Below are 25,056 nucleotides of genomic sequence, written 5' to 3' on the forward strand. Positions count from 1 at the left end.
CGGTACACTGCTCCTTCTGCTGTGCGGACGTGATATGAACGTTCAGTGTCAGCTGGCTGGATGACGACTGCTGGTTTCCAGAGGCCATGCTCCTGGATGGATTCTAACTGACTCTCCGTCGATCAGTGGTGGCAGTGGTCTAGCTGACCTGTCGTAGTATCGCTTTTGTTGTTGTTGTCTCTGTGCACGTTTTCCATGCATTTCATTGTAGCTGACGACCTCAGGTTGCAGCTGCTGGTTGGTGCTGGGAAGGGTTGAGCGAAGTCTGCGGCTCATCAACAGCTGGGCTGGTGATTTGAAGTTGTCAACTGGAGTGTTGCGGTATTCAAGGAGACTGAGATAGGGGTCTCTCTTGTCTGCTTTTGCTTTGTCCATGAGTGATTTAGCAATCTGCACAGATTTTTCAGCAAGGCCATTACTTTGAGGGTAATGTGGGCATGTGGTGACATGTGTGAACTCCCATGCTTTTGTGAAGGATTCAAACTCATTTGATTTGTAACAGGGCCCATTGTCAGATATTAAAGTCTCTACAATGCCATGCCTGGCAAAGGCTGCTTTTAGCTTGTGTATCACAGCTGCAGATGTGGTGCTGTGAAGCTTGTCGAGTTCGAAGTATCTGCTGTAGTAGTCCACTGTTACGATGTAGTCCTCGTTGTTCCAGGTGAACAGATCGGTTGCCACGACCTGCCAGGGTCGGTCTGGGATACAGTGAGGTAACATTGGTGTGTGTGTGTGTGTGTGTGTGTGTGTGTGTGTGTGTGTGTGTGTGTGTGTGTGTGTGTGTGTGTGTGTGTGTGTGTGTTTCTGCAGGTGGCCCAGTCAGACCCAGAGCAGGTCTAATTGCTGTGTGTGAGTGTTGTCTTTTATCGGCATAATTACTGCTGTTTAATCTTTCCTCTGGCTGGCACACACACGCGCTCGCACACACACACATATTAGAGAAAAGTTTTAGTATCAACTGAGAGTAAAATGGAACCACTCTCATTTGACTGTCATGGGTTGTGTTTAAAAGTATCAGTTGTTGCCTACCTCATGCTATTGGGTAGATTACAAGAGTTGACATAGCAACAGTGAGGGAGATCTTTTAGGTTGGCCCAACCCGTCATGTCATCGTGCGAAAACGGGGAGGAAGGAGCACCCTTCTCAAATCCAACAGTAATCTGCACCTGCTCGGTCATTTTGTCAACAATGCAGCATGGTGAATCCTCCAGAAACATAAAACCTGTTTTCCATCAAATAATGTTAGCATTTTCTAACTAGTTTTCATTGGGAAGGAAGATAAAGCGCTTTTATCAAAAGCATTAACTTTTGCATGGAAAAACACAAAATCCTACTCATTACTTTGCTTGTGCTTCAGCACTTCTGTTTTGTTCCGACTTCGTTGTTCGCTCACGCCCGGGAGGCAGCCCGGTTCCAAATCAAATGCAATCAACTTTTAACGGTGCACATCTCTCCGGCATCTGGTTGAGATGAATCGAATCCCCGCATTGCAAAAATGCTACCGGTGCACTGTCGGTAGCAGCTGTTTAGCCATTGGTGCAAGTAGTGTGTCCCTGAGTTGGATTGGCTGAGACTGCTATCAATCCCTCTGACTACCCCGCCCATTTCCCCAGTGCCTATAACGCACGGACACGAGCCTCTGAACAGCAGGGACGGTGTCAGGGACATTATGCCATGTGTTTTACAAGAACAGCGTCCTTATTGGTCTACAGTACGGGCTATCTGCCCATCGCCAAGGGATACGCTTCGGATTGGCTGAATCGGCTACCCCAGATTCACCCTTGCGCGTGCACAATTCTCAGATTCTCTACAGTGGTTTATTTGCGTAACCCTGTCGCCACGCGCATCTACACATAAAACCAAGGCTCACAATTTACGCAAATAGCGTTACAAAGGTCCGTAGTGACAAAGACAGCGAGCTGAGGAGGAAGGAATAAAGAAGAATTTCAGGCTTGGACTGCCACTTCACGAAGAACGAAACGCACAGGGTTTCCTCAAGACCCGATACTAGAAGACCCGTATTTGGACGTCGCCGTGTATGGAGTTGGGACAAATTTGAAGGGCCGTAGAAATCGTTCACGTATTGATTGGGCAACTGGCAGATTTTTCCGTTTGAATCGTCCGTAGGGTAGGAGAGCGAGCAGCCATGGCGGTCGGGTCATTGAGTCTTCACATCGGAATATAAAGAGGAACTGCATGGCCCTGCATCTATAGGAATATACAGCAACCATTCCCCATGTCTGATCTTCTCACTTCTCATTTTGTGTTCAACTGTGACCACGTTAGAGAAATCAAACCAGCAGTGCAGTGGGTTTATTCGGAGGCCAGCTTCATGATTATTTTAGTTGGAAGACGTGTCTCCAAGGCCTAGCAACTGAAGGAAAACGAGGGCTCAAAGGGAAATAGGATGCTTTGAATTACTGTTAGTGGACGAAAAAGGGTGATTGATAGACTAAATAACGGCTGTCAAGGCTCGTGGACAGAGGAGTTGATTTAAAAAATCATATTGTGAATAATCAAACATTCAGATTAAGGAACTGTTATTCTTTGGATGCAAAGGTTTAGAAAGATAAACCTACCAAGACATCTACACTCACGTAGCCTACAGTATTTGATTCGGGGATTGGATCATGTCTGGTCGGCCCAGAACCACCTCCTTCGCAGAGAGCTGCAAACCAGTGCCGCAGCCCTCGGCTTTTGGCTCTATGAAAGTCAGCAGTAAGTCTACCATTTTTAATCATCTAACTAACTTGCCAGCCTTTTGAATAAAACCAATTTTAAACTAACCTAGCAGTCTCATTGTTAAGCACATTGACTCGATGCTAGGTCTGAAAGGACAGGCAGGCTTTTCCTTCTGTGTGTCCTTGCTGAGATTCTCAGGCATAGAGTGACACCCTGGTTTCTGTGGGGAGGGAGCACTGTGACGTGGGGGAGAGGGGCAGGGCTGGCAGCCACGCAAACCAGCATCGTGGCAAGTGGGTCAATCTGATTTGCCTCATCATTTGCAGATTTTTCAAAGTGTCTAGTCCATCAGATCACTAGAATAATGCTAACCGATTACTGATCTCTCCAGATCGACCCAGCGCCAGGATAAAGTGACTAAGGGGGCAGTTGAAATTGCAAGGGTGTTTCTAGGATTTGAAGATATTTGGGGCTTATCCCAAAGCCAGTAGGAGGGTCCGGGGGCAATCTCCCATGTCAAAAAAGAAAAGGGAATTTCATCAGTAAAATGCATGAATGTGGTGCACTTTGAGATTAACATTGGGGAGAGAAATTACAACAATGAGAGATTAGATATTTTTTCAGGTAACTTGCACCTTCCCACCTGCCACAGCAGACACTGCCAGTACTCAGTTATAATAGCTACTGTGGGTATCTCATCTCTGGAACACATACATATACAGTGTATTGCCAAAAACCACACAACAACTTTTTATTTATTTTATTTCACCTTTATTTAACTGGGTAGGCAATTTGAGAACAAGTTCACATTTACAATTGCGACCTGGCCAAGATAAAGCAAGCAGTTTTACACATACAACAACACAGAGTTACACATGGAGAAAAAAACAAACATACAGTCAATAATATAGTAGAAAAATAAGTCTATATACAAAGTGAGCAAATGAGGTGCGATAAGGGAGGTAAAGGCAAAAAAGGCCATGGTGGCGAAGTAAATACAATATAGCAAGTAAAACACTGGAATAGTAGATTTGCAGTGGAAGAAAGTGCGAAATATAAATAATGGGGTGCAAAGGAGCTAAATAAATACAGTAGGGGACGAGGTAATTGTTTGGGCTAAATTATAGATGGGCTATGTACAGGTGCAGTAATCTGTGAGCTCCTCTGACAGCTGGTGTTTAAAGCTAGTGAGGGAGACAAGTGTTTCCAGTTTTAGAGATTTTTGTAGTTCGTTCCAGTCATTGGCAGCAGAGAAATGGAAGGAGAGGCGGACGAAGGAGGAATTGGCTTTGGGGGTGACCAGAGAGATATACCTGCTGGAGCGCATGTTACAGGTGGGTGCTGCTATGGTGACCAGCGAGCTGAGATAAGGGGGAACTTTACCTAGCAGGGTCTTGTAGATGACCTGGAGCCAGTGGGTTTGGCGACAAGTATGAAGTGAGGGCCAGCCAACGAGAGCGTACAGGTCGCAGTGGTGGGTAGTATATGGGGCTTTGGTGACAAAACGGATGGCACTGTGATAGACTGCATCCAATTTATTGAGTAGGGTATTGGAGGCTATTTTGTAAATGACATCGGCAAAGTCGAGGATCGGTAGGATGGTCAGTTTTACGTGGGTATGTTTGGCAGCATGAGTGAAAGATGCTTTGCTGCGAAATAGGAAGCCAATTCTAGATTTAACTTTGGATTGGAGATGTTTGATGTGAGTCTGGAAGGAGAGTTTACAGTCTAACCAGACAAAATCAAATCAAATTTATTTGTCACATACACATGGTTAGCAGTTGTTAATGCAAGTGTGCGAAATGCTTGTGCTTCTAGTTCCGACCATGCAGTAATATCTAACAAGTAATATAACCTAACAATTCCACAACAACTACCTTGTACACACAAGTGTAAAGGAATGAATACAAATATGTACATAAAAATATATAAATGAGTGATGGCTGAACGGCATAGGCAAGATGTAATAGATGGTATAGAGTACAGTATATACATATGAGATGAGCAATGTAGGGTATGAGAACATTATATAAAGTGGCATTGTTTAAAGTGGCTAGTGATACATTTAATTACATCAGATGGCAAGATGCAGTAGATGGTATAGCGTACAGTATATACATAAGAGATAAGTAATGTAGGGTAAGTAAACATTATATAATATAAAGTGGCTAGTGATAAATTGATTACATCAATTTTACCATTATTAAAGTGGGTGGAGTTGAGTCGGTATGTTGGCAGCAGCCACTCAATGTTAGTGATGGCTGTTAAACAGTCTGATGGCCTTGAGATAGAAGCTGTTTTTCAGTCTCTCGGTCCCCACTTTGATGCACCTGTACTGACCTCGCCTTCTGGATGATAGCGGGGTGAACAGGCAGTGGCTCGGGTGGTTGTTGTCCTTGATGATCTTTTTGGCCTTCCTGTGACATCGGGTGGTGTAGGTGTCCTGGAGGGCAGGTAGTTTGCACCCGGTGATGCATTGTGCAGACCTCACTACCCTCTGGAGAGCCTTCCGGTTATGGGCGGAGCAGCTGCCGTACCAGGCGGTGATACAGCCCGACAGGATGCTCTCGATTGTGCATTTGTAAAAGTTTGTGAGTGTTTTTGGTGACAAGCCAAATTTCTTCAGCCTCCTGAGGTTGAAGAGGCGCTGCTGCGGGTTCCTTGATAATTTGTGTGAGATTGAGGGCATCTAGTTTAGATTGTTGGACTGCCGGGGTGTTAACCATAACCCAGTTTAGGTCACCTAACAGAACGAACTCTGAAGATAGATGGGGGAAATCAATTCACATATGGTGTCCAGGGCACAGCTGAGAGCTGACGGGGTCTATAACAGGCGGCAACAGTGAGAGACTTATTTCTGGAGAGATTAATTTTTAAAATTAGAAGCTTGAACTGTTTGGGCATAGACCTGGAAAGCATGACAGAACTTTTCAGGCTATCTCTGCAGTAGATTGCAACTCCTCCCCCTTTGGCAGTTCTATCTTGATGGAAAATGTTGTAGTTGGGGATAGAAATCTCAGAATTCTTGGTGGCCTTTCTAAGCCAGGATTCAGGCACGGCAAGGACTTCAGGGTTGGCGGAGTGTGCTAAAGCAGTGAGTAAAACAAACTTAGGGAGGAGGCTTCTGATGTTAACATGCATGAAACCAAGGCTTTTACGGTTACAGAAGTCAACAAATGAGAGCCCCTGGGGACACGCAGGGCCTGGGTTTACCTCCACTTCACCCAAGGAACAGAGGAGGAGTAGGATGAGGGTACGGCTAAAGGCTATCAAAACTGGTCGTCTAGTGCGCTGGGGACAGAGAATAAAAGGAGCAGATTTCTGGGCGTGGTAGGATAGATTCAGGGCTTAATGTACAGACAGGGGTATGGCTGGGTGCGGGTACAGTGGAGGTAAACCTAGGCATTGAGTGATGATAAGAAAGGTTGCATCTCTGGACGCACTAGTTATGCTGGGTGAGGTCACCGCATGTGTGGGAGGTGGGACAAAATATTTATCTGAGGCATGTTGAGTGGGACTAGGGGCTCCGCAGTAAACTAAAACAATGATAACTATCCTGAACAACAGTATACAAGGCATATTGACATTAGAGAGAGACATAAAGCGAGGCATAAAGCAATCACAGGTGTTGATTGGGAGAGCTAGCTAAGACAACAACGGGTAAGACAACAACAGCTAATCAGCTAAGACAACAACAACAGGTAAAATGGCGATGAATGGGCAGAGAGGGTCAGTTAACTACACACAGGGCCTGAGTTCGAGGCTGGGGCCAACAGATAAACAAAATGGAGTACCGTGATTAATGAACAGTCCAGCAGGCATCAGCTATGTAGCCAAGTGATCATAGGGTCCAGTGAACAGCAATAGATGAAACAGGGAAGCCGCTAGGTAGTCGTTGCTACGCTAGCAAGCGGGAGACACGGCGTTCAGAAATTGCTGTTCTAAGTGCTCCATTGGCCTGCTGTTCTCATGTGGCCTCCTCCTGGCTCATTTTAAAGGTAGCACGTTGGAGGTGCAACATGTCATTAGTTTGATTCTAAAGGGAAACTGCACTTCCTGAAATGGCCTCGTTTTAGGTTTGGTTCATTGACTGACGTGAGTTGGTTTTGGGGTGTGGTTTGATGTGCGTGTCTCGTGTGTGTTCGCAGGTGGGAATTGTTAGACAAATTATTTAGCCAATTTCCTTCAGCCTGCTGGCGTGCGACCTGACATTGACTTTGGATAGCCTATCTCTGGGGCTAGTTAGGGACCGTCAATAAATTTCACAATGTAAATGAGACAATATTTTCATGTTGCATGCTTTCAATATTTGTATATGAATTTCTACCGTTTATATTTGGTTTGGAGCTATAGTATTTTAACATATCGTCCCATGTACATTGTGTAATTTACAGATTTACAGTCCCTATCCACAGGGATATCCAAAGTCAACACAAATTTACGACACACATTACGATCAGGTCGTATGCAGCTGCACTCCGAATTGATGATTACTCGTGTTTGGTGGGCAGGATTGAAACAAACCAAGCCTTCATTTACATTGTGATGCAGTCACGACCACAAGTCTCACAAATCTCTGTTTTGGATGAGACTGACTTTATGACCCAAATTATTCTATTTACACTTTGTAGTCAATTTTGACAGTAGAATAAATGTTTCTGATGCATATCAATGCCATGTAGTCTGTTTTCTAAAGGAGAAGTCGTTTTTTAGGGGCATTTGATCTTTAAAGATACTGTACAAGACCAGGGCAACCCAACTGTAAAGGGAAACCCAACTGTAAAGAAAAATTCAAGTGTCCGTATAACAGCGCAACACAACTCCAAACATGAGAGATAAGAAGCAACATAGCCCCTAGGCTGTATGAATATTAAGAGATATGAGGAAAAAAATGTACCTGTATAATGGAATAAGTTATAAAACCTCTTCATTTAATCAGTTCTACCAGCTGTGAGATTTTTGGATTACGTAACATTTGAGGACAATTAATTTCAGGGCATATGCATTTTCAATGTTTGTTCACGTACAATCTAACCACAAAGCTGGCCATTTTTTCCTCCCATCTTCCTGGCTGCCCTCCCCTTCTAAGTTCATGTTTGTTTATTTGTCATATACATGTAGTACACTGTTTTAATGAAACGCATACTTGCAGGTTAAACTCTCGACAATTCAACAACAATAGAAAAGTAAGTAGCTAAGTGAATAAAATGATAAAATAAGAGTGTGCAAAGCTGTCATCAAGGCAAAGGGAGGCTACTTTAAAGAATCTCATATAGAATATATTTTGATTTGTTTAACACTTGTTTTGGTTACTGTATGATTCCATATGTGTTATTTCATAGTTTTGATGTCTTCACTATTATTCTACAATGTAGAAAATAATAAAAATAAAGAAACAACCTTGAATGAGGAGGTGTGTCCAAACTTTTGACTGGTATTATATATACTGCTAAAAAAAATAAAGGGAACACTTAAACAACACAATGTAACTCCAAGTCAATCACACTTCTGTGAAATCAAACTGTCCACTTAGGAAGCAACACTGATTGACAATAAATGTCACATGCTGTTGTGCAAATGGAATAGACAACAGGTGGAAATTATAGGCAATTAGCAAGACACCCCCAATAAAGGAGTGGTTCTGCAGGTGGGGACCACAGGCCACTTCTCAGTTCCTATGCTTCCTGGCTGATGTTTTGGTCACTTTTGAATGCTGGCGGTGCTTTCACTCTAGTGGTAGCATGAGACGGAGTCTACAACCCACACAAGTGGCTCAGGTAGTGCAGCTCATCCAGGATGGCACATCAATGCGAGCTATGGCAAGAAGGTTTGCTGTGTCTGTCAGCGTAGTGTCCAGAGCATGGAGGCGCTACCAGGAGACAGGCCAGTACATCAGGAGACGTGGAGGAGGCCGTAGGAGGGCAACAACCCAGCAGCAGGACCGCTACCTCCGCCTTTGTACCATGGGGAGCAGGAGAAGCACTGCCAGAGCCCTGCAAAATGACCTCAAGCAGGCCACAAACGTGCATGTGTCTGCTCAAACGGTCAGAAACAGACTCCATGAGGGTGGTATGAGGGTCCGACGTCCACAGGTGGGGGTTGTGCTTACAGCCCAACACCGTGCAGGACGTTTGGCATTTGCCAAAGAACACCAAGATTGGCAAATTCGCCACTGGCGCCCTGTGCTCTTCACAGATGAAAGCAGGTTCACACTGAGCACATGACAGACGTGACAGAGTCTGGAGACGCCGTGGAGAACGTTCTGCTGCCTGCAACATCCTCCAGCATGACCGGTTTGGCGGTGGGTCAGTCATGGTGTGGGGTGGCATTTCTTTGGGGGGCCGCACAGCCCTCCATGTGCTCGCCAGAGGTAGCCTGACTGCCATTAAGTACCGAGATGAGATCCTCAGACCCCTTGTGAGACCATATGCTGGTGCGGTTGGCCCTGGGTTCCTCCTAATGCAAGACAATGCTAGACCTCATGTGGCTGGAGTGTGTCAGCAGTTCCTGCAAGAGGAAGGCATTGATGCTATGGACTGGCCCGCCCGTTCCCCAGACCTGAATCCAATTGAGCACATCTGGGACATCATGTCTCGCTCCATCCACCAACGCCACGTTGCACCACAGACTGTTCAGGAGACCATCCGCCACCTCATCAGGAGCATGCCCAGGCGTTGTAGGGAGGTCATACAGGCACGTGGAGGCCACACACACTACTGAGCCTCATTTTGACTTGTTTTAAGGACATTACATCAAAGTTGGATCAGCCTGTAGTGTGGTTTTCCACTTTAATTTTGAGTGTGACTCCAAATCCAGACCTCCATGGGTTGATAAATTGGATTTCCATTGATTATTTTTGTGTAATTTTGTTGTCAGCACATTCAACTATGTAAAGAAAAAAGTATTTAAGATTATTTCTTTCATTCAGATCTAGGATGTGTTGTTTAAGTGTTCCCTTTATTTTTTGAGCTGTATATATATATATATATATACATACACACACACACACACAAAGTTTTGATTTCAAAATGTCAGCATTCAAAAGATAAAGCCTCTCATCAGGCAAAACCTGTCTCAACCAATAATGCAGAGGTGGGCTCTACCATGCTCAGTTTTCTAACCACGCCCCTTACACACACACACTACCCAAGTTAATGGACGTGACAGCAAGGCAGAATGGCACATTCCAGATGAGCACTGGGTCATGATACATACAGTTGAAGTCGGAAGTTTACATACACTTAGGTTGAAGTCATTAAAACTCATTTTTCTACCACTCTACAAATTTCTTGTTAACAAACTATAGTTTTGGCAAGTCGGTTAGGACATCTACTTTGTGCATGACACAAGTGCATGACGCGTTCTGTCTCCTAGAGATGAACATACTTTGGTGGAAAAGTGCAAATCAATCTCAGAACAACAGCAAAGGACCTTGTGAAGATGCTGGAGAAAACAGGTACAAAAGTATCTGTATCCACAGTAAAATAAGTCCTATATCGACATAACCTGAAAGGCCGCTCAGCAAGTGAGAATTCACTGCTCCAAAACCGCCATAAAAAAGCCCGACTACGGTTTGCAACTGCACATGAGGACAAAGATCCTACTTTTTGGAGAAATGTCCTCTGGTCTGATGAAACAAAAATAGAACTGTTTGGCCATAATGACCATCATTATGTTTGGAGGAAAAAGGGGGAGGCTTGCAAGCTGAAGAACACCATCCCAACTGTGAAGCACGGGGGAGGCAGCATCATGTTGTGGGGGTGCTTTGCTGCAGGAGGGACTGGTGCACTTCACAAAATAGATATATTGAAGCAACATCTCAAGACATCAGTCAGGAAGTTAAAGCTTGGTCGCAAATGGGTCTTCCAAATGGACAATGACCCCAAGCATACTTCCAAAGTTGTGGCAAAATGTGTTAAGGACAACAAAGTCAAGGTATTGGAGTGGCCTTCACAAAGCCCTGACCTCAATCCTATAGAAAATTTGTGGGCAGAACTGAAAAACCGTGTGCGAGCAAGGAGGTCTACAAACCTGACTCAGTTACACAAGCTCTGTAAGGAGGAATGGGCCAAAATTCACCCAACTTATTGTGGGAAGCTTGTGGAAGGCTACCCGAAACGTTTGACCCAAGTTAAACAATTTAAAGGCAATGCTACCAAATACTAGTTGAGTGTATGTAAACTTCTGACCCACTGGGAATGTGATGAAAGAAATAAAAGCTGAAATAAATTATTCTCTCTACTATTATTCTGACATTTCACATTCTTAAAATAAAGTGGTGATCTAATTGACCTAAAACAGGGAATATTTCCAAGCATTAAATCAGGAGTTGTGAAAAACTGAGTTTAAATGTATTTGGCTAAGGTGTATGTAAACTTCGGACTTCAACTGTATGTTTGTGCATGTACATTGATTGATTGTACTGTAGTGACCAACATGGTATGTCCATTTGGTGAATATATAGATTGGCGGAGCAAATAAAGGAATATCATAGCAGTTGCCCCCGAGGCAGATGAACACTTTGCCCCTAAACACTATCCTCTAACCTTTTGGCGATGCAGGGGCACAAACTTCCCCGCATGGGCCTTTGTTGAAGCAGGTAAGGGAGCATTCTCTCCCCCGAACAATGCAGTGGACACTGGGGTTGTATCCAGACCCCCCAGCAGTGACAACTTTTGTGCCACATCCAGGAACATTTAGCTGTGCAGTCCTTTTCTCTCCAAGTCCGGGGAAAGTGTCAGAGCACATTCTCTCCAGACTCCGGAGAGAGCTCGGTCATAATCAATTCAGTGTCAGTCAAATGTCGGGTGAAAACCTCACACCTCATCATAGGGCAGACACTCCTGCAGAGCACCACCAATAGCAACAGCAGATGAGAAGTAAGGAGGGAGATGAGTAGTAAAGAGGCCTCCAACACTGCGTCTTCACCAGGGCCTGACGGGTAAACTTGGCCCTGCCCTAATAAATCAAATATTGCAGGCGGAGATGTATCACGTTATTCACTTACGTAAAAAAAAAAATTGTTATGGGAAACCCAAAGGTGTCGTACCTAAACGACTCAGTGGCTTTCCATAGCCCCCCCAGACACACCGCGGCATAGCCCCCCCTAGACACACCACGGCATAGCCCCCCCAGACACACCGCGGCATAGCCCCCCCAGACACACCGCGGCATAGCCCCCCCAGACACACCGTGGGATAGCCCCCCCAGACACACCGTGGCACGCTCTGTCAATTGTGCTGACGCAGCGGAGACACAGATTTTATCTTGCGCCAACCTGTCACTCAATCATTTGAACTTTTTTGCTATTTTTATATAGGGACATAAAACCAAGGCATATAGCTGAGAACCCAATGGGACAATATGAACTACAATCCCGATCTTCAGTTTTAAAGTTGAGAAACGTCAATCAGTACGGTTTTCGAAACATACGGGACTTATCTTTCATGTCAGCGAGAAATAATCTGTCAAATTAAAAATATACTTACTGTAGGAGGTTTGCACAGATGCGTACGGCTGTCAGCCTCCAGCCGACGAGCTACACTTCCACTACACTTCCTCCTTAGTTACACTAACACACAGGTGTTGGAGCATGCTAGATAGAGGCGACCACCTGTGCTAATTAGTTGTCCATCGCAAATTATGTGTGTTACGAGCGTTGGGGCACTAAACAAAACTCCCACGACCAGAAGATACTTTCATGAATAGACACTAAAGGCAGTTTGCGTCTATGAATGGGCTCAGTTGGAGTAGGCCTATGTGTCACAATGTATAAGACTGAAGATGCTGCAATACATAGTTCAACCCCAGCCTTGCTCTACATACAGTACCATTAGGCCTGTCACCTTCTGCACTTCTGTAAGTCTGTGTGTGGGCTACTCTGAGAGAGAGTGATGTGGCAGTGGTGACGGATCTCAGATACTGTTTCACGATGCAAGTTTCCCTTTCACTGGATGATTGACCCTATTAGTGTATGGAGAGTGTATGGAGAGTGTATGGTTGAGAGCGTGTGTGTGCGTGCAGATGGGAGTTGGGAGTAGAAAGCATTATTTTGCACTTACAGCGCTGCAGAAGAATGCCTTTCCCTCCCCTCCCCCATCTCTCTCCCCATCTCACGCTCCCTCTTTGTGCCCCCACACCTGTGTTATAAATAGTGATGCGTGTTATTGGGGCGAGGCTGCAGGCTGAGACTCCTTTTAAGTCTCATCACAGAAAATCACCCACCGGACCATCAGGATTACACACAGCCAGACACCAGGCCTCTCTCTCTCTCTCTTTCTCCCCCCCCAGGCACGTGCGCCAGTGTGTGTGACTAACTTGGCCGATGTTCTGAAGCAGCTGTAGCCAGAGTGTATGGTCCTAGAGTGAACGTTGCCCCCCCCCCCCCCCCCCCCCCAGCAGCTGGCCAAGAAAAATGGCAGCTGGCCAAGAACAATGAGCAGCTTGTTTAGCATTTCAAAGCTTTCTTTTTCTCTTTCTCATTCTCTCTTACTCTATTTCCTTCGGTCTCAATGAAGACCTGAACAAAATGAACAAATTGAACATGATGTTCAATTTAAATTGCCGGTTAACGTGCAAAAAAGGACAGAGCGTGTTAAACCAACTGAAGAACAAACAGAAAGAAACAGACAGACTGAGCATCAGAGAGAACTGAGAAGAAAAAGGACAGAGCGTGTTAAACCAACTGAAGAACAAACAGAAAGAAACAGACAGACTGAGCATCAGAGAGAACTGAGAAGAAAAAGCGAAAGGGAGAGAGGGATGTTAAATATTGGGTCTGAGTTATTACTCTGTAATAGTTATTTCCTACATACTGACAACCCTTCTACTCCTCCCATTAAGGCCTGTGGTAGGTGATGACTGATTAACAAGGTGATATCTAGGGTTGATCTATGATTAAATCGAATATTGTGATATTTGACATTGATGAAATTTCGTGACGTTCAAGATGATACATCGTGAAGACTACTCTATTTGAACTTTTACAAATCAAAACGATTCAGTTTTATCAGTTAGGCTGTATCAATATGTTGAAAATTAAGTCAAAATGTATTAACTAAACCTTATTGTTTTCTCCATACTAAGATTATTTAATGAGAATGTGACTATAATATCGTAAATAAGCACAAAAGTTGCACAGGCTGGATTTATCTAGTCAATAACAGCGCAAAATGATTATTTGGGATATCACGATGTTTGGAGTAGCATATCATAGAAGAGGCCCAAATATTGCCCAACCCTAGTGATACCCAGATGTCTCTGCCTTAGGCCACACCCATTAGATAGTACTGCTCCACAGGTCTTCTTTAGGGGAGAGAGAGATTTGGATTCATTCAGAAAGTCTGCCTGCTTCCCAGACAGCCATACAATGGAGACTGTTGACCCACTCCCACACCACCACAGTGAGTGTGTGCTGTGTGTGTTTCAGGGTTTTCATTAGGAAAATGTGACGCCAGACAACATGACCGGGAAGATTAACATTTACCGTCCATTTGAGAAATTTACCAGACCCATATGCATTGGGTGCGTAACCCAATGATTGTCTGATTGTCTTAACTCACCACATCCACCACTAATGAGCTTAGCTTCTGTCGTTTCTTTTCTTCACCTCACACAGTAAGTCAACAAAGTCTGTTTTTTTTAACATCCATTGTGAATGATAAATATTTCCAACAATCTCTGCCTCTTAATTACCAAGTCTTAGTGTGAAAGACCAAAATATCATGATCTGATGATCCCATATATCCAGTGGAAACATCATAAAATAACTGAACATTTTTCCTTTGTGCAAAAACAGCTGTCTGTCCCGAGCTCACTGATGGGGAAACTCTGAGGGCCCAGAATAGGCTAGTTGATACAATGTTACAAGTACACTAGTGACAGCTTCGGGCCGGACCCACACTGAAAAAATATCAATTCTATTTAATATTGTGTGTTTTAATTAACTACATTTTAATAATATTTATTGTGGGTAATTTAACACTTTCAGAGTTTCTGCTACTTTTACACAACGTTATCTGCAAGTATATTTATATATTAGTATAAAGGAGTTTGTTGCGCTATGAGGTATAATGGATCATAATGAACGGATATCAAAACTGTCGTTCAACGATGAGACCCACCATTCCCACCATCAACAAGGTCACGTGCACAACTGCTCGCAACCCTTAATGCTAGAGGCACATGCAGCATCATACAATGCTTGCAGTTCTACCTCTACTGACTGCTAGGGGAATGAGCACTGTGTTCAGTAATGCCTGCTAAAGTGGGTTAAAATGGCAAAGAATAGAAGACATCATTTTTTGGGGAACATTAAGACAAGATCACCCAAAGTACCTGATCAAGAATATTATAATAACAGTTTTGGAATTGATACAATTCAGATGTATTTAAGCCGTCTTTTAGATTTTGGGAGTAATATATTAGTGCAGGACTTCAACCCTGTTCCTGGAGAGCTCCTGTCCTGAAGGTTTTGGCTCCAACCCGAATCTAGCACACCTGATTGTAATAATTAGCTGGTTGATAAGCTGAATCAGGTTAGTTACAACTGGGGTTGGAGTGAAAACCTTCAGGAAGGTATCTCCAGGATTAGTGTTGGAGAGCCCAGTATTACTGTTTGTGAAACACAAGTTAATTAACTCAAGGATCCACCCCTTTTTTTACATTTTCGCCTAAAATGACATACCCAAGTCGAACTGCCTGTAGCTCAGGCCCTGAAGCAAGGATATGCATATTCTTGGTACCATTTGACGGGAAACACTTTGAAGTTGGTGGAAATGTTAATGGAATGTAGGAGAATATAACACTCCGTCTATTGAAGTCTTTATGAAAGAATTTCCCCCACGTTTCTATAGTCTGACTTTGCCTAGGCTAATTTGAAGCAAGGTAAGACATGCTTCATAATATGAAATAAAACATTCAGTTTTCAAACAATTAGGCCTAAGTATGTTTTCAAAATGCATAGCTCACATTGTAAAGTGGTGGGTGATGTGCTGATAGCCTGCCTATCGTTGCCTTCACTTGAATGGGAGGCGTGCTTCAATTACCAAATAAAAATAGTAGCTCTTTTTAGTCGTGGCCATCAAAACAGTTAACACTTGATTGCATTTAGAATTGTTGCGCAATGACGGGGCTTATAAAAGTGCATGTTTCACCCAGCAGCAACCAGCTGAGGAGCTGCAGCAGAAATCCCACTCAAAATAGGCTCTGTAGGCCTATGCTGTGTGCGTGTGATAGTTGTATTGGATAAATGATACATGACGACTAACAAAAATACACATGCCAATTTAATTCCATAAAATTATGCAAATTACCCAATAGACCGATAAGCATGATGGTCAAACATATTTGTGTCTCGTCTGTCTGTTTGTCTGTGTGAATGAACAGTGTGAAAGCCTTCTCCGTGTAGTCTGTCATTTCCTACTCTTGAATGTGTGCGTGTGTGCTGCACTGTGGTGATATTCCTACTTGGCACTAACACTATCTGCATTGATGGAGGTAGTGTGCTGAGTCGTACATTGTCCAAGTGAAAGTTGGGTCGACATGGCATCCCTCTTAGCAGAAATGTAGAAGTAGGAGATGTGGGGGAAAAGGGAGGATACCTAGTCAGTTGTACAATTGAATGCATTCAACTCAAATGTGTCATCCGTATTTAACCCAACCCCTCTGAATCAGAGAGGTGCTGGGGGCTGCCTTAACCTGTTGAGGACAGACGTTCCGCTAGCGGAACCCCGTTCCGCCTGCGGAACCCCTAGCCAACAGCCAATGGCATCGCACGGTGCGAAATACAAAACCAACTCAAATACCACAATTCAATTTTCTCAAACAATCAACTATTTTAAACCATTTTAAAGATAAGACTCTCGTTAATCTAACCACATTGTCCGATTTTAAAAAGGCTTTACAGCGAAAGCAAAACATTAGATTATGTTAGGAGAGTACATAGACACAAATAATCACACAGCCATTTTCCAAGCAAGCATATATGTCACATAAACCCAAACCACAGCTAAATGCAGCACTAACCTTCGATGATCTTCATCAGATGACACTCCTAGGACATTATGTTATACAATACATGCATGTTTTGTTCAATCAAGTTCATATTTATATCAAAACCCAGCTTTTTACATTAGCATGTGATGTTCAGAACTAGCATACCCACCGAAAACTTCCAGTGAATTTACTACCGTAATTTCCGGACTATTAAGCGCACCTGAATATAAACCGCACCCACTGAATTAAAAATATATATATTATTTTGAACATAAATAAGCCACACATGTCTATAAGCCGCAGGTGTCTACCGGTACATTGAAACAAATGAACTTTACACAGGCTTTAACGAAACAAGGCTTGTAACAAAAATAAATAGGCTTTAACGAAACACGGCTTGTAACAAAAATAAATAGGCTTTAACGAAGCACGGCTTGTAACAAAAATAAATAGGCTTTAACGAAACACGCCTTATAACAAAAAATTAAAAATTAGCAGTAAACAGTAGCCTACCAAGAAAGTCATTGGTCACTACTTTCCTCCTCCTGTGCACTGAAACCATCTCCTTCGGTGTCGGAGTTGAATAGCCTCAGAATTGCTTCATCCGATATTGGATCGTTTTCATTGTTGCTCTTGTCACTCTTGTCACAGGCAAATCCCCCGCTGAGCCCTCTTCAACACGCAGCAGTCCATCCTTTCGAAACCCATTGATGAAAGTGGATTTTTTGACAATGCTCCACGCTGTTAGGACCCACAAATTTGAAAGCGGGAAAAATCCATATATTAGCCACGTCATTGTTTAAGCCGCGAAGTTAAAGCGTGGGAAAAAAGTTGCGGCTTATAGTCCGGAATTTACGGTAAATTACTCACGATAAACGTTGACAAAATACATAACAATTATTTTAAGAATTATAGATACAGAACTCCTTTATGCAATCGCTATGTCCGATTTTAAAATAGCTTTTCGGCGAAAGCACATTTTGCAATATTCTGAGTACATAGCTCGGCCATCACGGCTAGCTAATTTGACACCCACCAAGTTTGGGACAACCTAAACTCAGAATTACTATTAGAAAAATTGGATTACCTTTGCTGTTCTTCGTCAGAATGCACTCCCGGGACTTCTACTTCAACAACAAATGTTGTTTTGGTTCCAAATAATCCATAGTTATATCCAAATACCTCCGTTTTGTTCATGCGTTCAGGTCACTACCCGAAGGGTGACACGCGAGGGCATTTCTTGACAAAAAAATTCAAAATATTCCATTACCGTACTTAGAAGCATGTCAAACGCTGTTTAAAATCAATTTTTCTGCTATTTTTCTCGTAAAATAGCGATAATATTCCAACTGGGCAACGTTGTATTCATTCAAGAGCTGAAAGAAAAAATTGAGAAGTCTCGTGACCGCTCATCTCCAGTCACACGGTCCCCAGGCTGACCACTCACAAACAGAGCTGCTGTACTTTGCCCAAAGACAGCAGACACCCCATTCCACTTTCTGGCAGCTTTAGAGAGCCAATGGAAGCCTTAGAAAGTGTCACGTTACAGCACAGATGCTGTAGTGTCGATAGAGATGCAACAGAAGGACAACAAATTGTCATACAGGGCACTTCCTCTATGGAATCTTCTCAGGTTTTGGCCTGCCATATGAGTTATGTTATACTCACAGACACCATTCAAACAGTTTTAGAAACTTTAGAGTGTTTTCTATCCAAATCTACTAATTATATGCATATTCTAGTTTCTAGGCAGGAGTAGTAACCAGATTAAATCGGGTACATTTTTTATCCAGCCGTGAAAATACTGCCCCTATCCCAAAGAAGTTAATCAACATCCACATCATCGGTTACTTGCCCAACGCTCCTACCCGCCAGGCTACCTACCCGCCCCTAAGGGCTAAGGTCATGTGTTTGTGTGTGCGGCTGATGTGTACGTTTCTCACGGTTTCAGGAAGTGAAGAGGCGTTCATGAAACGATCCTGCTGGATTGTGTAGAAGCTACTATTCTCTCGCTCTCTTGCTCTCGGAGGGAGGTGCATTAGTGTGTGTGTTTCTGCAGGTCTAGTTGCTAAGTGTGTGAGACTGCATCAAGACTGCTGGAATAATTACTGCTGTTTAACCTTTCCTCTGACACACAAACAATTGACCAAGTGAGTGTACTCCTTTTTCAGCATAGCATTCATCCACTGTCTCATTTTGACAGGTTCAGAACCAGCAGGCGTTTGGTATAGAGAGTCTGTCTGTTAGTGTTGGCTCAGCAGCATTAACACACCACAGACTCATCCAGCTGATCTTTTCATTGCCCGCCTGCCTTTCAGCACTGCAGCTACACTCACCACAGAAGCAGCTGACAGTAGTCCATGTCTTGCAGTAGAGTGAATTCTGCTGTGATAGTTAGAACAACTCTGTCATGTACTGTCTCCCAAGCAAGTTGGAAAATGATCCAGACTAATATGGAAGAGTTATTTTATTTTTTATTTTATTTAATCTTTATTTAACTAGGCAAGTCAGTTAAGAACAAATTCTTATTTATAATGACGGCCTACCCCGGCCAAACCCTAATGACGCTGGGCCAATTGTGCGCCGCCCTATGGGACAATCATGGCCATTTGTGATACAGCCTTGAATCGAACCAGGTTACATATTTAGCAAATGTGTAACCTGGTTTCCCTGGGTCTTGTGTAAGGGATGGGTCATGTTAATGGCATGTGACTGTCTGTGAGGGAACTAACTATAGGCTATAGGAACCAAGGGTTTAGGTGGCTAGGGAGAGTCAATTGGTTTATGGATGTGAGTGGGATCGTGATTCAGTATCTATGTCATTGTAAGTGTGAGTGAGAGTCATTTTATTATCTTGGCTTTGACACCCATGGATGTTAATAATATGAACAGATTTCACTCCTAGCTAAATATGTGTTTGGTAGCAGGGGTTGGGTGTGGTGGTATGGCTACAGCATGCACCACGGCACGCGACGCCCACCACGGCACGCGACGCCCACCACGGCACGCGACGCCCACCACGGCACGCGACGCCCACCACGGCACGCTAGGCAGGTCTGGTTATCCTTTAACAAGGAGTTAACACAGACTTTAACCCTGACACAGACAGACAGACACACACACTCCAGCGCACTTCAGTTTAAACCCACTTAAACAGGAGTAGGCCTCCCAATAATCCCAAGGGAAAGGGCTGCTGTGCAATTTACTGTAGAGGAAGGAAAGTGAGGAGAGGGGGAAGGGCAGAGGAGGATAGTTATATGTGAATCTGGCTCAATTCCAGTTTATGGATCCTGACTACCAATCGTCTTGAATCATCTAATTCATGCAAGTCACTGGCTGAGATTCAAACCCAGTCCCACTGCTGTTTAGTAATGTATGACTGTTATAATGTGTGTATCATATCTTAGTAATAAGATCGTGTAATAACGTGTGTGTCAGGCTTAGTAAAATGACCCTAACAGTGTGATCATCTGAGTGTGCCGTATCTAGTCTCACTTACTGATTTCCCCTACGGTCACTGAACTAGCTCACCCCTTCTTTCCCCTCCTCCTCTCTCTGTCCTCCCTCCAGGGGACAAGGATGGCAGTAAGGTGACGACGGTGGTGGCCACCCCAGGCCAAGGGCCCGACAGGCCCCAAGAGGTCAGCTATACAGACACCAAGGTGATTGGGAACGGCTCCTTCGGAGTGGTCTACCAGGCCAAGCTGTGTGACTCTGGAGAACTGCTGGCGATCAAGAAGGTTCTGCAGGACAAGCGGTTTAAGGTGAGCGAAACTGCAGTCACAGACACACACACGCACGGTTTCTCTGATCTCTCATGAAACTGTAACATCCTTCAATCATCTTTCAATCTTTTTCTTCCACCTTTTCTTTGTAACGGATTACTTTCATTCAGAGTGTGTGTGAGTGTGTTCATCTGTGAAGCATGACTCCATCTGTTCACACTACTGTTGTCTTGCCTTTTGTGAATGGATCACAGGCACCACGTTAGAAGAGCAGAGCGAGACAAACACACTAAGTGTCAGTCAGTTCACCACCACTCTCACTGACTACTACAGAAACAAACTCCTAAATCCAAATCTGTTCATATCTGCTCAGTTGTAGCAGTGAATGCAATGATGGCTGCTCTGCGTAACATTGTGTGTGTGTATGTGTGTGTGTCAAGTTCAGGATCGTCGCCATAGTAACCAAATTTCTCCTAGGCCTCAGGATACCATCAATATCCCTATGTAGGTCTGTGAATAGGATTGACTGATGTGTTGTTGTTGTCCCTTAGAGGAGGGAACATGTCCCAGCTCCTTGTTGTGTTGACAGCAAGGCCTGTTGGTGATGGTGGCACTGGCCAGTGTCCTGCTGCTAGCTGAGAGCCTGAGGACAAAGACACAGACAGACAGTCCTAGAGAGAGGGAGAGTCTTCTTTTTTCTGTTTACATTAGCATTAGTTACTAGCTTGGGATTTTCATTAAAGTCACTAGCTTTGGAGTGTCATTGTCAGGAAACTAGCTTTGGAGTGTCATTGTCAGGTCACTAGCTTTGGCTTTGGAGCAGTAGATGTACTGAACAGTTGGACAGAAGTGATATGTTGGTTTGAGGTATTGTCTTATTCAGAGTTCAACATAGGCTGCTAATCTTAGCCTAGCTAGCAGTCTCTGCCAGACAGGCTCGTAAGGCAATAGCAGACTTAGCTTCTAACACATTTTTCTCTCTCTTTAGGTGTTCTGTTTTCCCTTTATAGCAGCCAAACCCCATCTTTTTCTCTCTCTCCCTATGTAGGGGCTGTTAGGAAGAGTGAACTCGATGACTGTTGAGCGCTAAGTCTCCTCACATGACTGCTCCACACACACACACACACACACACACACACACACACACACACACACACACACACACACACAGTGCATTCGGAAAGTATTCAGACCCCTTAACTTTTTCCACATTTTGTTATGTTACAGCCTTATTCTAAAATTGATTAAATAAAAATGTTCTTTATCAATCTACACACAATACCCCATAATGACAAAGCAAAAACAGTTTTAAAAAAAGTTTGCTAACTTATTAAAAATACAAAAACAGGAATAACTTCATTACATAACTATTCAGACCCTTTGCTATGAGACTCGAAATTGAGCTCAGGCGCATCCTGTTTCCATTGATCATCCTTGAGATGTTTCTACAACTTGATATGAGTCCACCTGTGGTAAATTCAATTGATTGGACATGATTTGGAAAGGCACACACTTGTCTATATTAGGTCCCACAGTTGACAGTGCATGTCAGAGTATAAACCAAGACATGAGGTCAAAGGAATTGTCCTTAGAGCTCCAAGACAGGATTGTGTCGAGGCACAGATCTGGGGAAGGATACCAAAAATGTCTCCTCAGGGAGGTGACCAAGAACCCACTCTGACAGAGCTCTGGAGTTCCTCTGTGGAGATGGGAGAACCTTCCAGAAGGACAACCATCTCTGCAGCACTCAGGCCTTTATGGTAGAGTGGCCACTCCTCAATAAAATGCACATGACAGCCCGCTTGAAGTTTGCCAAAGGGCTCCTAAAGGACTATCAGACCATGAGAAACAAGATTCTTTGGGCTGATGAAACCAAGATTGAACTCTTTGGCCTTAATGCCAAGCGTCACGTCTGGAGGAAACCAGGCACCGCTCATCACCTGGCCAATACCATCCCTATGGAGAAGCATGGTGGTGGCAGCATCATGCTTTGGGGATGTTTTTCAGCAGCAGGGACTGGGAGACTAGTAAGGATCAAGGGAAAGATAAACGGAGCAAAGTACAAAGAGATCCTTGATGAAAACCTGCTCCAGAGCGCTCAGGACCACAGACTGGGGCGAAGGTTCACCTTCCAACAGGACAACGACCCGAAGCACACTGCCAAGACAACGTAGGAGTGACTTTCGGACCATAATTTTCACTTGTCTGACCGCTTGCATGATGACACATTTCTCACACAGCTGGCCTATCTGGGTGATGTTTTTTCTCGCATGAATGATCTGAATCTAGGATTACAGGGACTCTCCGCAACTATATTCAATGTGTGGGATAAAATTGAGGCTATGATTAAGAAGTTGGAGCTCTTTTCTGTCTGCATTAACAAGGCCAACACACAGGTCTTTCCATCATTGTATAATTAGTTTTGCGTGCAAATGAACTCAAGAATATGGACAATGCCAAATGTGATATAGCGAAGCACCTGAATGAGTTGGGTGCGCAATTACGCAGCTACTTTCCCGAAACGGATGACACAAACAACTAGATTCGTTATCCCTTTCATGCCCTGTTTCCAGTCCACTTACCAATATCTGAACAAGAGAGCCTCATCGAAATTGCAAGAAGCAGTTCTGTGAAAATTGAATTTAATCAGAAGCCACTGCCAGATTTCTGGATTGGGCTGCGCTCAGAGTATCCTGCCTTGACAAATCGCACTGTTAAGACACTGATTCCTTTTGCAGCCACGTACCTATGTGAGAGTGGATTCTCAGCCCTCACTAGCATGAAAACTAAATACAGGCACAGACTGTGTGTGGAAAATGATTTAAGACTGAGACTCTCCAATTCAACCCAACATTGCAGAGTTATGTGCATCCTTTCAAGCACACCCTTCTCATTATCCTGTGGTGAGTTAGTCATAATTTTTGATGAACAAATAAGGTTTTATATGTAAGATGGCTAAATAAAGAGCAAAATGATTTATTATCATATTATTATTTGTGTCCTGGTCCTATAAGAGCTCTTTGTCACTTCCCACAAGCTGGGTTTTGACAAAAACTTACACTCATTCTTATGTTTAATAAATGTATCGTATAGTCTGTGTGTGTGGCAGGTTTACAATGATGGCAAAAAAAAACATTTGAGAGTGCGCTGACCCTGGTGCTAGAGGGGGTATGCAGCTGGAGGTTGAATGTTTGAAGGGGTACGGGACTATAAAACGTTTGGGAACCACTGATCTACACTGATTGAAGTGGATTTAACAAGTGACATCAATAAGGGGTCATAGCTTTCAACGGTATTCACCTGGTCAGTCTATGTCATGGAAAGAGCTTAATTCTTCATTTTTTGTTCACTCAGTGTATTCTGTCAATAAAAAAACAAGTGCCATTTAAGATACATTTTTTGAGACCGTAATATCAACTGGTTATATTAGACCGTGGAACACAATCTTCAAAAAGGCAGTAACCTCAGTAGTGATGCTTGTTTGTAGAAGCCTTAGGCTGTACAATGGCATAGCCTTGTTATGTTAATTTTCCGAGCCCTTATAAAACTTAAAAAAGTGCGCCTCTAAAACAAAAACTGGAACAGTTTTTCTCAAAAAGTGATCATTTGAAACAGGGCTCTGTTTGGCAAGTTGAAAGAGAATTTCTTCAGGGTTACAAACCAAAATATGTTTTCTTTTTGACATACAGTCGTGCAATTTAGTTTATTCTGGCTGTTCTTTGGAATTTTAAACATAGATGAACAATTCCACAATGAAAGCTGTATGTTGATGAATTATGGCCACGACATCTGTCTAGTGAGTTGGCTTAATGATTCTGATGAAAATACGCTCTTTGTCTTTATCAAACTAATGTTGTAGCATATTTTCAGTGTGGAACCTGTCTACTGTATGTTTAGGGGGGTTATAGCCTAGGCCAGGGGTCACCAAAATGTTCCCAAATTATGTTTTCTCCATTTTATATTGTCTGGGTTTAGATTATATATTAGTTACAATGGTTCATAGAGGTTCTTTGGTCTGGAAGAAAACTTTTTGTGTAATTCCCCTTTAATTGTGCTACTGGCCCTTTAATTGCGCATTTAGCGAGTGAGGAATATGCCATCTAATGTGCTGGTCTAGCAATGGTTCTGTACTGCTGCTACTCATTTCATGGCAAAGTTAGCAAATTAAAGATACAAATATACTTACTCAAGATATACTTCTGCCAGGTTAGCCAACTTTGCAGTTAACATTTAATTGAGAAGGTTTTGGGGAAAGTATTTCTGTCAACCCACAAGACGGTTATGACATCAACTGGCTTCACATGAAGCGATAGACAAACGCGCGCACCACACAGACAGACAGGGGCAATGTTACTAGAAATTAATTGACAGATATTGTTAGGTTTGGTTAAGCCAATAGTTGGTAACTAGGGGTGGGATAATGTCAATGTTGCTAACATTAGATCATAGCCGAGAGCTTGCGGTGTCTGATACTGTCAGATGTGTTTATGACAGTTTGCGGTGGAACACGTGAAAATTGCATGTACTTTCAGAGTTGTTTGGTAAGCTACGAGCTACTGGTAGACCGCGATCGACCTGTTGGAGACCCCTGGCTCTAGCAGTTGGCGAAGTAGCTTAAAGGGATACTTTATATCCCTAAGTATCCATTTAAGCG

General features: G+C 43.4%; 1 protein-coding gene across 3 annotated transcripts in view; it reads left to right on the forward strand.

The window, feature by feature from the left end:
- Positions 1-1,733: 1,733 nt before the first annotated feature.
- Positions 1,734-25,056, forward strand: part of LOC115155817 (glycogen synthase kinase-3 beta) — a 40,972-nt gene continuing 17,649 nt past the window's right edge. Inside the window, exons 1-2 of one of the 3 annotated variants that reach the window (XM_029702787.1) lie at positions 1,734-2,718; positions 20,248-20,441. In XM_029702787.1, coding sequence (XP_029558647.1) covers positions 2,631-2,718; positions 20,248-20,441 — 282 coding nt within the window. In that variant the 5' untranslated portion in view covers positions 1,734-2,630. The remainder of the gene's footprint in view (positions 2,719-20,247; positions 20,442-25,056) is intronic. The other 2 variants (XM_029702784.1, XM_029702785.1) reach the window with 2 other exon arrangements.

Source organism: Salmo trutta, chromosome 20, assembly GCF_901001165.1.
Source record: "Salmo trutta chromosome 20, fSalTru1.1, whole genome shotgun sequence".
Classification (NCBI taxonomy): domain Eukaryota; kingdom Metazoa; phylum Chordata; class Actinopteri; order Salmoniformes; family Salmonidae; genus Salmo; species Salmo trutta.